Raw genomic sequence first — 13419 nt, 5'->3', positions numbered from 1 at the left:
ATTATTTTTATGAACACAGTCATTTCAAAGTACTTCATATTCATTTTTCTCAAAGCCCTTGTCTTGGGCAGGGGTTATTTTGCTGTTCATTGTGTTCTGTTTTCATACCTGAGTGGTCTTTGAAATGTGCTTTGTGATAGTATTACGGTGCGTGGTACAAACAAATAGCATACAGAGAAAAATGGGTTCTTTTGTCACCAAGGAAAGTGTCTTGACATATGTAGCAAAGGAATGCTGTTTTCATACAGCTGGCCTTTAGCATCGGGCTTTAATGAAACAAAACTGATGACAAAAAGAAATGAATGCAAAACTGCAATTGTTGTACGATTAGTAGATGTGCTGCTAAGTTTGGGTTGGCTTTTAATATTCTGTCAGTGACAGAGTTAAAATACTTTCAGTAGATAAGACATTTATGCCAAGTGGTAGTTCTTATCCTGTTATCAGGCCAAATGAACTCAGCCCACCTCTGTGCTGTTCAGAGATGTTTCTGGGCAAAAAATAGGGCAAAGCCATACACGGAGGAGCAATGTAGGGGAAATAAACAGCAGCAGAGTTCACTGAGGGAATTGACGTGTCTTAGGTGAATTCTGGGTTGCTCGTTCTTGGAGGCAAAGGTACTGTTTTCTGCTTCATGAGTGGAGTTGTCAGTCCTGGGCTGGAAACAGCCCACTGCCCCAAAAAGAAAAGCAGCTCCAAAACATTGCCCAGCTTAAGAGGTGCTGTCAAACGTAGCAGGATGCAATTTCTCCTTCTGCTAGCACTGAGTTCTGGGGAAAATTAAATTGTGTCAAAAGAATGTCTTTAGAAGTCTGCTTCCGTGTCCAAAGCTGACACAGTAATTCGTTTGCATGCCGTTTATGTTGGGTTTTGAATATTTCATGATGCGTTTATGTTGGCAGATTAGAAGAGACCAAAAATACTCTGAGAATCAGAGAGAATACCTGTCTTGAAATGACTCTGGAGATGGAACGAACGAGAGCTTTGGAGCTGAAGGCGTTTCATGAAAAAGAAGAAATTAGATCAAAACTGGAAGAAACATACGAAGAGAGAGATAGAATTGGAAAGGTTATATATCTGTAATTTTTATCTTCCTCGTAAAATCTGATTCTGCAGAGGTAGAGCTCTGTTGCTACTTGAACGATATTCTGAATTAGCAATCAAAGAAGGCCTCCGAAAATGTTTTGCTTTACAGTTCAGTCATATCTGTAATGCTGTTTACTGGTGCACTGGTAAATCACCAGTGGAACTCTGAGTACAGAAATCAGTGTTGCAATCTGTAATGTGAATCAGTTTGCTCTTCAGAGGCATGCAGAATAGCACGCGAGGAGAAATATGCATTGCCTGGATGAACCAATTCTTGCATCATCTGTTACAACAGGCGTAAATGTTAGTATGTTCTTCTGAAATGGAAGGAGGGTCTAAAGCTAGAAAATGTACATGATGTATTTATTAATTACAGGAAATAGATTTGCTGAGGAAGCAAGTTGACACTCTTGCTGAGGAGAATGGGAAATTACTCGGTCATCAAAATGTAAACCAGAAGATTCAGTATCTTGTGAAACTGAAGAAAGATTACACTAAGCTTACTGAGGTGAGTTTCAGAGAATAGAACACAGAGCTGCCGTCTGATAGAAAGGAGACCTAAACTGTGATGATGGAAACTGGCATTCACACTCTTCTGTTTGAGAGCGACTCATACCTCTGCTTTTATACAGCCGTGCAGGCTGTGCCTGCTCTCCTTCCTCGCAGGTCCCAAACTACAATTACCTCTGTACTTCCCCAAAGCACGTCTCCTGGGCTGCTTAAATCACTTGAGCATGTATAGATGCATATAACTTATTTGGAAACGTGAAAGCTATGAGGATAATGTCCCTTCCGTACCCACAGTTCTATCATGTTTCTGTTTTACAGGAGACTGAAAAGCTGCGAGCTGAAAATGCCTTTTTGAAAGAAACTAAACGATGCGACCTATGTCGGCACCACGATCAGTTATAAAGGCACCAAGCAAAAGCTTGGCTTTTGCTGTTGTCCCTGAGTGCTGTCAGCTGTATTCAGAACACCCACGTACTCCTCAGAGTTTTTTGCTGGTAATAACTTCTAGTGAAGAATTTTCTCAGTTCAATGGGCAGCTTTCGTTGGCGTTTTAATACCTCCCTACTGAAGAGGCTCTGTAACTCTTCAAAAGCTGATTTTGTATAGGTGCTAACAGACACCTTCTTGAATTTTTGGTATGTTGTCGAGGAGAAGCTTTCTCTCTGGGAACGTGCCTGCATTCCTCATTCCTTTTGCGCTTCTGTTTGGTTCCTGCTGACAGTTCTGCAGTGCTGCGTTTTCCACCTGAGCTGGGTTTTAAGAAGCACAATCCCTTAGGGTTTTTTTACCTAAGCATAGGATGTTTTTACTCAGCAGACATGGATGTGTCACATGGACCAAACCATAAGCATCGATAGCTGTATAAAAACAACTTTCAAACTGAAGTTTGTTCAATAAAGCAGGGATGTGTATGCAATAATGGATTTGTAAATAGGACCAGGACTATCTTTTGGCTTTCTTCTTCTCTTTCTCTGATTGAAATTAAAATGCTTCAAAAAAAACTACTTTTTACCAGCATGCCATTTCAACAGCATTCTGTATTAGTACTGGAGGCAATGCATTCTCAGCGATGTATAACCATTCTGTGCTCAAACAGGAGATAAAAACGTGGTGAGAAACGTGAGCAAGTTTGCAGAGCCTTTTAGGAGCGTAGCATGAGGCCATTTAATCACACTTAGTGTAAATAACTGAAACTTTTCTTAGCAGAACCCAATGCATCGATCTAGGCTGTGACACCGAGCGCCTGTCTTTTTGGTGGCTTTAGTAACGCCATCCTCTTGGCACAAGGTAGCCACAGAGCTTTCAGAAGCAATAGGGCTGAGGAAGCTGCCCCTGAAAGGGCAGGATTAGCATTTCTGTTACTGTCGGCCCGACGCTTACACGTATCTCCCGCTTCTGTCCCTCGGCCCCACTCGAGGAGCGCCTGCCAGCGCTGTGCGGGCAAGGCACGGCTAGCTGCGACGTGTGCGCGCCTAGGCGGGAGCGTTTCTGTGCCGTACGTCTGTGTCTGTAGTACTAAAGTTATATCGGGGCCGCGTCCTTTCTAAATAAAACCTTCGTCTACAAACGTCGCACCGCCCCTTCTTCCTGGCGACGCGGGGCGGTGCTGCGGCTCTCCCGGAAGCGGGCGCGGGGTGCCGGCATGCGGCCGGCCGGCGCGGCGGCGGCTGCGGGGCTGCTGGGGGCGGCGGCCGCGGGCGCGGCGAAGCTGGCACTGGGGGCGCGGCCCCTGAGCGGCGGGGAGGCGGCCGGCGGCTGGGTAAGGAAGGAGGAAGCCGGAGCGGGCGGGCTCCCGCCCTAAGTTACCGTCTGCGGCCTCTCCCAGTCGGCTCCGGGCAGGCGCTGCGCGGCCTGTCGCGGTTCGCATCTGATGGAGAAGTGCAGGCGGGGTCCTCGTGCTCCAGCGGGTGCCGCTTTGCTCTTTCTGCCCTGTCCGCGGGACGAGCCGCAGAATGCCGCGTCCCTCACCCTCCCCGTAGGGCTGCTGCGCGGCACCCGTCACAGCGCTCCGTGTCCTCACCGTGGAGATGTGCTAAACGTTTGGGGTACGGGGAGACGCTGAGGTCAGCGGGTGTCTGGGAAACGCAGCAAGAGATTCCGTGTGTCTAAGAGTGGTAGGAAGGAGAATGAACGTTCTGAATCCAGGTGCTCTCTGGTTCCCTCCAAAAGATTCTGCTCTGCACTGTCAAAAAAGTAAAGCATGGTGAAGGGGCCTGGGCACCCCTAATGTGGGGAGTAACTGAGAGCTGGGACCGCTCAGCTGGAGAGGAGGAGGCTCGTGGGGGTGTCATCCCCGTCCATAAACCCTGACCCCCTCCCCTGACACAGCTCCATGCCGTTCCCTCGGGCCCTGTCGCTGTCACACAGAGCAGAGCTCAGCGCTGCCCCTCCACTCCCTGTGAGAAGCTGCAGCCGCCATGAGGCCTCCCCTCAGCTCCCCTGCTCTGGGCTGAGCAAACCAAAGAACTTCAGCTGCTCCTCGTACTCTCTGCCCTTCAGACCATTCCCCATCTTTGTAGCCCTCCTTTGGATGGTCTCGTAGTTCCGTGTCCATCTTAGATTGTGTTGCCCAGAACTGCACTCAGTGCTGGAGGTGAGGCCGCAGAGCACAGCGGGACAGCCCCTTCCCTCAGCCGGCTATCAGTGTGGGCCTGATGCACCCCAGGTCCGACTCCACGTTGGACGAGGAGAACTCCAGAGGCAGAACTCCAGAGCTCAGCCGTGCTCTAATCCTGTGACTACGTTTTAAGTTTGAGTTTTGCATTTGAGGAAGAACTGCAGAAATCTAGAAATAAGCCTTAAAAAGCTGCCGACGCTTGTATAGCATGGGAAGTGGTAGATGTTAAGTGTACTGGTGCTTCTGAGAGGTGGTGACACAGAGCTTCAGGATGCTCAATAGCCTCACAGAGACAGATCTCCAGGGCAGACGGATGTGTGCTGGCCCCACCTGAGAGCGACCTCACCACGAGGGGTCATTTTGCCTGAACAAAGCCTTTTCTTTACTTTCCCCTCTCTCTTGCCAACCTCCGTCTAAATATGCTTCTGCCACTTCAGCGGTGATTCTGGATTATCTGGAATGTACACTGAATTAATCTCGTCTTAGAAAAGCAATCAGAAGAGTAATCTTTGACTCACTGGGCTGGCTCTGCTGAGCCCTTTGCAGGGAAGGAATTACACCTCTGTCCTTCCTTGTGGGAAGCACACGGGGATGTTCCCATCTCTGCACTGCATGCTATTGCCATGATCGTTCTTCTGCCTGGGATGCAGAAGGATTCACCCTCTCTGGAAAACCTTCCTTTGGGCATGTGCCACCTCCAGAGCATGCTACAGCTGAGTTCATTGCTCTACAGTAGAAGTTCAGCGGTGGAGTTGTTTTTGAAGACAGCCAGCTTCGTTCCAAGGCTTGTAGGCTCATGGACTAACCCGGGTCAGGCAGCCAAAGGTCTCTTGTTCAGCCCCAGCAGGGCTGGCTGATTGCTCATGGCCTTCTTCAGTCAAGCTTGGAACACCTCCAAGGTTACAGAACCCGCAGCCTCTGCTTCAGTGCTTTTATTTTCCCTTGTGTTGTATCAACATTTCCCCTTTCCTAACCTAGACTAACTGCCCTTTGTCATACCCCAATGTAACACACTGAGGAGCCTGGCTCCACCACCTCTTCACCTTCTCGGTGGGTAGCTGGAGACAGTAATGAGATCTTCTTATCTTAAGGCCCTTTCTCCTCACAGTCTGTCTTGATAGGCTCTTTTTGATCCAGAGAAGAATATACTGAATTTTTATAAAACATAGAGATATTTTTCATATCTTTCAAATCTACCTGACCTCTGGTGGCCTACGTGGACACACCGAGCTGCCCTGGCCAAGGCAAAATGTCCATTAATCCAGGCAGAGGGAGAGGCCACGTGTAAGAAGCTGTCCGGAAGGCAATCCCCATCCTTCAGCGACCCATGGCATAGCAGCAGATTTCTTCCTCGAAGGACCGGTGCGTCTGGGTCTGGCTGACCCTGTGATCCCTCTCGGCAGGGTTTGCCAGGGCGGTGATGTGTTGGTGTAAAGGGCCTCACGCCGCAAAGCATTCCACAGGTGGGAATTGTTTGGGAATGTTTGCCATTGCCTTGATAAAGTTAGAGGACTTTGCTACCAATGGGGCAAAATGAGGCCAAACACGTGAACTCTGTGGGATTGGGGTTAACCTTGGAGACCTTGTGCCAGCCATCAAGGAGGGTTTTGGTTTTGTTTTGATGTGACAGAAGGAAAGGATGCCACCCAAAGGGACCTTGACTCACTAGAAAGGTGGACCCACGTGAACCTCATTGTGGTTCAACAAAGCCAAGTGCGAGGTGCTGCACTTGGATTGAGGTAATCCCAGGTATGTGTACAGACTGGAAGAAGAACTCACTGAGAGTAGCCCTGCTGAGAAGGACTTAGAGGTCCTGGCAGATGAAAAGTTTGACATGAGCCATCAGTGTGCACTTGTAGCCCAGAAGGCCAACAGTACTGTGAGCTGCATCAGCAGAGGGGTGGCCAGCAGGGAGTGACTCCCTGAGTGTTTGCAGGAGTTATTCTGCCTGCGACATCATCCCTTGGGGCCTTCACATCAACTGCACAACACTGAGAGGTTAGGGAATGGGCCACAGCAGCTCGAACAGTGGATATTGGGTAGACTGCAAGAGTTAAAGGGTTTTTAGGCAAAGCTGTGCTCTTACTTGCAGCGGCATTCCAGTCTGACAAGGACAAATATGACCCTTCTCCATATGTCTGGTGATGGACAGGCACTTCACTGCGTGGTGTGTGCACCAAGTTGTGAGGCCAGGAGCTTTCTGGCCTTTGGCAGCTGCTGTACACTGTCCCAGCACTTCTCAGCTTGTACTGTGAGGCTGGATTTACGGTAAGATGCCTCAGAGCCGTGCTCCATCCAGGGCTGTTTTCTTGTTCCTGTTGCCTTCTGTGATGTAATACATTCATCTTCATGTAATACCATCTGTAACTCAGTTTCAAGCCCTCGCTACTTCGGTTTCACTCCCAAGTGTCTGTGTTATAGTGAGGCTTCATAAGTAGTCAGTGAAAATAATCAGGCTTTTCCCTTTTGTCCCGCAGCTGCCTGTGCTACTCCACGTGGGCTGCATTGGCTTGGTGTGTGCATGCAATGCAGTAATGTGGACAGTCTTTGCAAAAGCCCTGCGACTGTCCTCCTCCTCAGCCTCTGCCTCTGTGACCACAACGGCCTCCAACTTCATCTCTTCGGTGAGTACATTCATTCCCAAGGTACCGAAGCCTAGAGGAGCACGGTGATGTGGAATGGTGATTCTAGCTGTGAAGGGAGGTGTAGATAGCCCTGTGCAGACCGCCATGAAGTAATTGTGTCAGCTCACAGCTGTTTCTGACACAGAGGCTGTAGGATTTTCTGCGTGGTGTGGGAGGAAGGGCATTACTGCCAGGTGCCATACCTTGGAGCAGCTGCAAGGTATGAACTTTTCTAATAGGCAGTGAGAGCTGGGGCTGGGAGCATTTGCTTTGTTTTGGTTTAGCTAAAGCAAAACCTCACTTTTGACAGATCAAAGACACCTCTTAGTGAGAGCACAAACACTTTTGGCCGACAGGCATGCTTGCATTTCACTCTCACGAGCCATCAATCTTGTTTTTGTGCTCCAGCCCTTCTCAGCCAGCTCACAGCCTTGTCCAACATGCTAGGTCAGTGGAGCTGTGTTTTTACTGACTGGAGTGGAGACTTGGTTCCTGAGAGGTGCTGGGAAGGCAGCAAAGCATGCTTGCAGCTGCTGAAATCCTGCTGGGGGGCTACATCTGGCTGTGCTTGGTGGCTGCTAAACAAGGTCATTTCCAGCATCATCATCATCCATATGTTGGTCATGGTCCCACCAGGAGTTTTCTCTAGCAAGTTCTCCTGGGCTGCTGAAGCTGCCCCGGGGAGGAACTTGGCAGTACAGAAGGCTTTGGGGTGGCTCAGCTCAGTAAAGCTTTGTCTTTCTCTTTTCTTCCAGGCCATCCTGGGCAAGCTTCTCTTTGGGGAGACATGGACACCACTGTGGTGGGTTGGCCTCACTGTGACGCTCTGTGGCCTTGTGCTGCTGCACACTGCTGCACCCCAGCCGACACTGCACATGGTGGAGAAGAAGGGGTTGTGACATCTCTCCTTTCTCCATTTCCAGCTTGGATAATGCTTCAGCTATTGCCACCTCCAGGTCCCAACCAGGTCCTCACACCATGCACTTTCTCGGTCTCCTCATTCTGTGCCAGAGCCTACTGAGTGCTGTCAGACCTGCCCAGCTCCCTTGCACCTTTCTCCATCGGTCTGCAAAGTTGTGCAGGTTGCATTTTCCATGGTTGGCCAGGGCAGCCATTCCGGGTGCCTGGTGGAGGTGTGGCAACAGTGACAACCTGAGGGAAAGCTGATCAGTCTGAGTCAGTTCTCTAGAAACCAGAGCCAGAACTTATCAGCCACCCCTCCTCTTCACACCCTGTGCTGATGGAGCCTTGCCAGTGCCAGGACGGGAGGGATAAAGTAAACATAGTGGCTGTGGAAGGTGACCGTACGTTGGTACTTTTCCATAAGAGGAACCATCCCAAAATGGAAAAGCAACCAGAACCAGGCACTGAAGGTTGTGGACATTTCTGCCCTGCTGGTGGTGATTTTCCTTGCTGCCTCTTGGAGAGGCCTCATGCTTGCTCCAGGTTCCTATTGTCTGGAAAGCGGTGGAGCATTCCATTAATTCCTTTGGCTGCCTCTATCACACACACCTTTTGACTTGCCATTACGTCTGTTGCCTGTAATTCCCAGTTTCCCATTCCTGACGTGTTGCTCACTGTAAGGGGTTGCTTTTTCCTTTAAACTCTTAACCAGCACTGATTTTTTATTGCTATTTCTGGTTAGTGTATGTCATACTGTAATATGGGGAGAACACCATGCCATCAGCCAGCCCTCTTCATTATGAGTGACCGTGATGTACACTCATCACTTGAGCTGACAGTTGCTTTAAGTAAAAATGGTTTTTCTCAGGCAACATTTTTTTTCACTTCTGGATGGTGCTATTTTCCATTTGTGCAATGTAATTAAATAAATCTCTGGTTCCCTCTCGTGCTAAATTTTGGGTAAGTGATTACTCGTTGTTGCCAGAATGAAATGCCTGCCAGTATGTTACACGTGGCAAGAATCATCATTTACAAGGTGTTGGTTTCTTTCCCCTGCCTGCACGCACTTGTTTTCCATGGTAATTTTTGATTGCAATCCTAATAAAGAATCATAATGATGCCTAAAAATGTATGCATCATGCTGGTGATACCATTTGTTTGCTCTGGGCTTGCCAAGTTGTGTCTTCTTGTAACTGCAGTAAGTGAGTCACAGTCATGGCATGTGCAGAAAACCCAAGGACACGTTTGTGTGAGCCTCATTATCAGGACCTGTCATGCTTGTATTAGCTGGCAGATCAGCTCCGTGCCCAACAGGATTGTAAAAATAGACTTGTAGGTGGAAGTGCAACTGGAGTTGGATTTGTGCCTTTTCCTTCTTGATATCAGATAGTTACAAAGTCGCTGTCCCCTTGCTGTAAGTCCCCTGCTTCAAGGGAGTGCCCTCACTCATGGCGCTTGCCACCTGTGTCCTGAGAGGCCGCTTTGCCTTTCCCCCTTACTGTGCTCATAAGTCTTTTCATCAAAGAAAGCAGCATTGGTGGGAAAGGGGACAGAGTGCTCCCAATGCCTATTCCTAATAAATGTGGAGAAGGCTTTTTGGAGGCCAGCGAGGACAGATTGAGTGGGATATGTCCGTTGGCCTTGGAGGCAGGGCCATGTTGCACTGAGAGACAGACAGAGGAGAGGTGTTTCTTATTTGATTAGGCTGGCTGGTAACTGGCGATGGATTGGTTTGAATTGGCTTAATTCACATGTGCTAGACAAGCGGAAAGGCAAACATTGGCCAGCTCTGTCTGACACAGGATCTGCTGAGCTGCCAATGAGCTGCCATGACTCAGGGCATTAGAAAGGAAGTTGCTGCAGTCAATGGCTGAAACAGCAGCAAGCCTAGGGCAGCCCTTGCTCCTGCACGCTTGAACCCCTCGGTGGGAGCAGAAAACAGCTGCTAGGAGCTAAGAACCATCATCATCCCTTGTCTGTCTGCAGAGCTGTCAACCAAGAACTGTCTTTTTCCAAGCCTATGAAATCTCATTAGACCTTCACATGTGACTGAGAAATAACGAAGGCTACAAGCCTAGTTTGTTTACCCTGGTGTGTTGCTTCAAAGTATGACTGGCTCCCAGCCAGCTATAAGCCTTCAAGCAAGTGGCCGGAGAAAGACCAGGCTGGCAGTGGTTGAGATATCTGGTCTGTGGATAGCCACAGTGCCCACAGCACTGGTTGAGATATCTGGTCTGTGGATAGCCACAGTGCCCACAGCACTGTGCGACGCGTCCACCTTGTGCCTTGCTCCTTGCCCTTGGCTCAGTGTGCACAAAATCTCCAAAGCAAAATGTGGAATTTACACTGCATCCTTCCAGGCTCTGAGGAAACCGTAGCCCAATTCTCACCTGGCATTGCCCATGAGTAAGGACTTCTACCAAATGAGCGTCAAGCTCACTTCTAAGTCCAGCGCTAGGTGGAGGAACAAGAAGTTTATTCTTCCCTATTACTTTTTGAGCTCGTTGGTTAATTTGATTGTTGCTGCCCTTCCTTTTTCATAGTTCAAAACTGCTAGTTCTTCATTTCAGAATCATTGCATGCAAGGTCTAGGAGATGTTCGTACATCCACAGAAAGCATGGGCAACATTTTCCTTTGTGATACTTTTAAGACAGAATAAGATGAACCAGGATTGTGAAAACGTTGTCCAAGACTTCATAAATACTACATGCTGGAAGTTGAAACCAAGTTTTTAGTTCCAAGACCTGTGGAAGGGAAAGATTGCTGAGCAGGGCACATTTTGGAGGTGAAATTCTTCTCTTTTATGTAAGCAGGGCTTGGCAGAGCCTGTCAGCACAGGGCTGGGGCTGCAATTGCTGCATGACCAAATGGTGTGCTTCTCGTAAAAAGTTTGTGTGTGGTCATCCAAAGTGCAGCTGAGGTCATCACAAAAATCAGTGTTGTCATTTCCAAACGTATCTCAGAATCATAGAATCACCACGGTTGGAAAAGACCTCCAAGATAATCCAGCCCAACCATCCACCTACCACTAGTATTTCCCCACTAAGCCATGTCCCCGAACGTATCTTGAACACCTCCTTGAGCAGCCCATTCCACTATCCAAAGCTCAGTGGCTGAAATTTTCTATGTGCAGGTATTTTAGATCACACACACAATAAGAGGGATGTGAGACTAACTGGCAGATGTGGTAGACCTTGTGAGGTGGCTGAAAATCATGACCAACCATAAAACTTTGGCTTACAAGGCCAGAATGTGGGTTGTCCATGTGCTGAAGCTACAGCAGTGCATGGGGTTTCTGTACACTTGAGCTCAAGTATTTATGGAGAGGATTGTCCAGTACACATCTCCCAAACAAAATGCACTCGTGTTTGCACATCTCTTAGGCACTGATGGTAATGAGCCTTTCCTGAGCCTTTCCCTCATTGTCAAACACGAGCCGATTTATAAGCATCCTGGTGATCAGATTCTCCTGAAGCAGGGCTATGCCATGTCATGCTTCAAACAATAGAACAATCAGGTGCATGGTGAACAGCAGGATTCGCAACATTGCTCGCAAAGATTGAAGTATTCTTGAGTTTGAAAATTCTATTGTACGAGAAAGGTCCAAGAGTATTATATTCTAAGACAAATAATATCTTGTATACCTTCACAGGGAACAAAACCAGATGAAATGATACTTACAGTTGAACCTTAAAGCACAGTTTGACTTGATTGGGTAAAAGACTATATGTAAAACATGAGAAGTGTCCCTGTTGTCATTGACAGTGAGTCACTTACTTGGAAGATTTGTACAATAGTCCAGTCACAGTGTTTATCAAGATAGCACAGTGACAGTGTTTATCAAAACAGCTTACAGGATATTATGTTTACAAGGGTGGTAAGCGGCAGAAGTGAGTATGTTGAATAGGCTCGGTAGATTGTTCTGCAGCCTGGTGTATAAAAAATTCCATCTAACGCAATTCAGGGCCTGATGCGACCCTCCAGAGGGTGTAACACCGTAAATTGTTATAGTACATTTTGTAAGAAAGACAGTCTCAGTGATTCAGAACAGTGGAGTAATGCCGTGGGTCTGAACTTGACTGTCACACAAAAAACAGCACGATCCTGAGGAAAAAATGAAATATTTGAGACCAAAGAACGTGTTCTAACTTCAAAAAGATAGCTGTTAGACTGGGTGTTTCAGTGGTCTTTCTAAGGTATTTCTGTTTCTAGATCTTCTGACACCAAAAAGGCATCATCAGCTTTTCTGTAATATCTGAATTGGGCTCCTGAGCTGTTGGCAGGGTGGGCACTGTCTTGATGGTGCCCTCAGGGCCCTAATGCAGTCAATGGCTCTGCCTGGGGTGTTGTATCCCATACTGGGCACACCAGTTCAAGAGAGATGTTGGAAAACTGGTCTAGGAGAGGAATACCGAGATGACAGAGGTCTACAAGGAAAGACCAAGGGCTGTGGGTTTGTCTGGGTGACCTAATAGCAGCTGACGTGCCCAAAGAAAAGGTACATAGGCAGTAGAACCAGGCTTCTATCTGTAGCAGACATTATTAGAAGAGGCAACAGGCACAGGTTGTGCCTTGAGAGTTCCAAGATGGCACTTCAGAAAAAAACCTTTTCACCAGGAGTTGAGTTGCCCGGATGTCTGCTTTTTCTTTTATAGAGGTTTTCAGTGCTCAACTGGACAAAACCTCAACCGTCCTAGTCTACTACTGGTGACTGATCCCACTCTGGGCAGAAGGCTTTCTGTTATCTGTGAAGAGATTTCAGGGCAACACCACATATACCGGAAGCTGTTTGCATCCATGTCTGGTAGTTCCCATTAAGAGCTGCTGTGTTACATAAAGGAGGTTCCTCTCTGAGGCACCATACAGACTTAGGCTACCAGAGGCTTGATAGCTAACCACAGAAACCATGATAGACACTTGAGTATGCATTCATGGCTTGAAGAGACACACTATTATCAAAGGAGAAGGGCACCACTTCACATGGCTGCTGATAATGCAAGGTGGCCAAAGCACCTGGAGTCCACAGTTACATGCAGCACCACAATACCACAAATCCAGCCAGGACACTTGCTCTGAGTGGTAAACCATCTGCTCTCAGGGGCACTGCATGCCCTTGAAGTCCCATGCAATTGCTAGCGCTGGGTTAGTTAGCACTGGGGAGCTCCTGGGCTGGGGCGGAGGTTGCATGAGCCTTGCAGAGCACAGAGGCTTTGCTGCGCCTTGCAGGGATAAGGCCACCACAATGGAAGTAAGGAGGAGGGCAATGGGAAGAGTGGCAGTAAGCTGGGTGTGGCAGGTGGTACCAGCACTATTTGGAAGAAAAACGCACGCCCTCACCCTGAACCCATCACTCAGTGTTCCCTGGTTCATACCCTGGTTTCATCCCATCTATGGGAATTGGGATGAAGCTTGGATGTGTTGGACGTGACACCTGCTCACCTCCTCTGAGAAGAGAGCAGCTGGTTCTTTCGGTTCTACATCAAGAGATAAGCATTGAGCAATTCTCCTTGGCGCCATGGCCTGCTCTCAGTGCGTGTGCACGTCCTGAACATCAGCCAGGGCTTCTTGTAAATTACAGCAGTGCTGGGAGCAGCGAGCTGTGCCCCCAGGGAAAATAAGCCATTACAAATTCCACGTTTTCTGCTGCCGAGTGAGACATTTCAGGTGACTCGATCCCTTCA

General features: G+C 48.2%; 2 protein-coding genes across 5 annotated transcripts in view; both read left to right on the top strand.

Annotated features, from left to right (window-relative positions):
- The window catches only part of KIF15 (kinesin family member 15), a 36065-nt gene extending 32901 nt beyond the window's left edge, over positions 1-3164 (top strand). The window contains exons 33-35 of the mRNA XM_015281734.4: positions 900-1065; positions 1460-1591; positions 1912-3164. Coding sequence (XP_015137220.1) covers positions 900-1065; positions 1460-1591; positions 1912-1995 — 382 coding nt within the window. The 3' untranslated portion in view covers positions 1996-3164. The remainder of the gene's footprint in view (positions 1-899; positions 1066-1459; positions 1592-1911) is intronic.
- A 39-nt stretch (positions 3165-3203) lies between these two features.
- TMEM42 (transmembrane protein 42) lies at positions 3204-8869 on the top strand. 4 transcript variants are annotated; one of them, XM_046938174.1, is made up of 4 exons: positions 3204-3352; positions 6688-6834; positions 7590-7636; positions 7758-8869. In XM_046938174.1, exons 1-4 carry the CDS (start codon positions 3236-3238, stop codon positions 7999-8001), a joined length of 555 nt encoding a protein of 184 aa, XP_046794130.1. In that variant the 5' UTR covers positions 3204-3235; the 3' UTR covers positions 8002-8869. The 4 variants fall into 4 exon arrangements, 1 of the variants encoding a protein (XP_046794130.1); XR_005857724.2 differs by lacking the exon at positions 3204-3352 and adding exons at positions 3356-5673; positions 6303-6478 and having other exon boundaries at positions 7590-8869; XR_005857725.1 differs by lacking the exon at positions 3204-3352 and adding exons at positions 5680-5959; positions 6303-6478 and having other exon boundaries at positions 7590-8869.
- Positions 8870-13419: the final 4550 nt, after the last annotated feature.

Source organism: Gallus gallus, chromosome 2, assembly GCF_016699485.2.
Source record: "Gallus gallus isolate bGalGal1 chromosome 2, bGalGal1.mat.broiler.GRCg7b, whole genome shotgun sequence".
In the NCBI taxonomy this organism is placed as follows: domain Eukaryota; kingdom Metazoa; phylum Chordata; class Aves; order Galliformes; family Phasianidae; genus Gallus; species Gallus gallus.
Note: the sequence above shows the minus strand (reverse complement) of the source record. Positions and strands in the feature narration are given on the sequence as shown.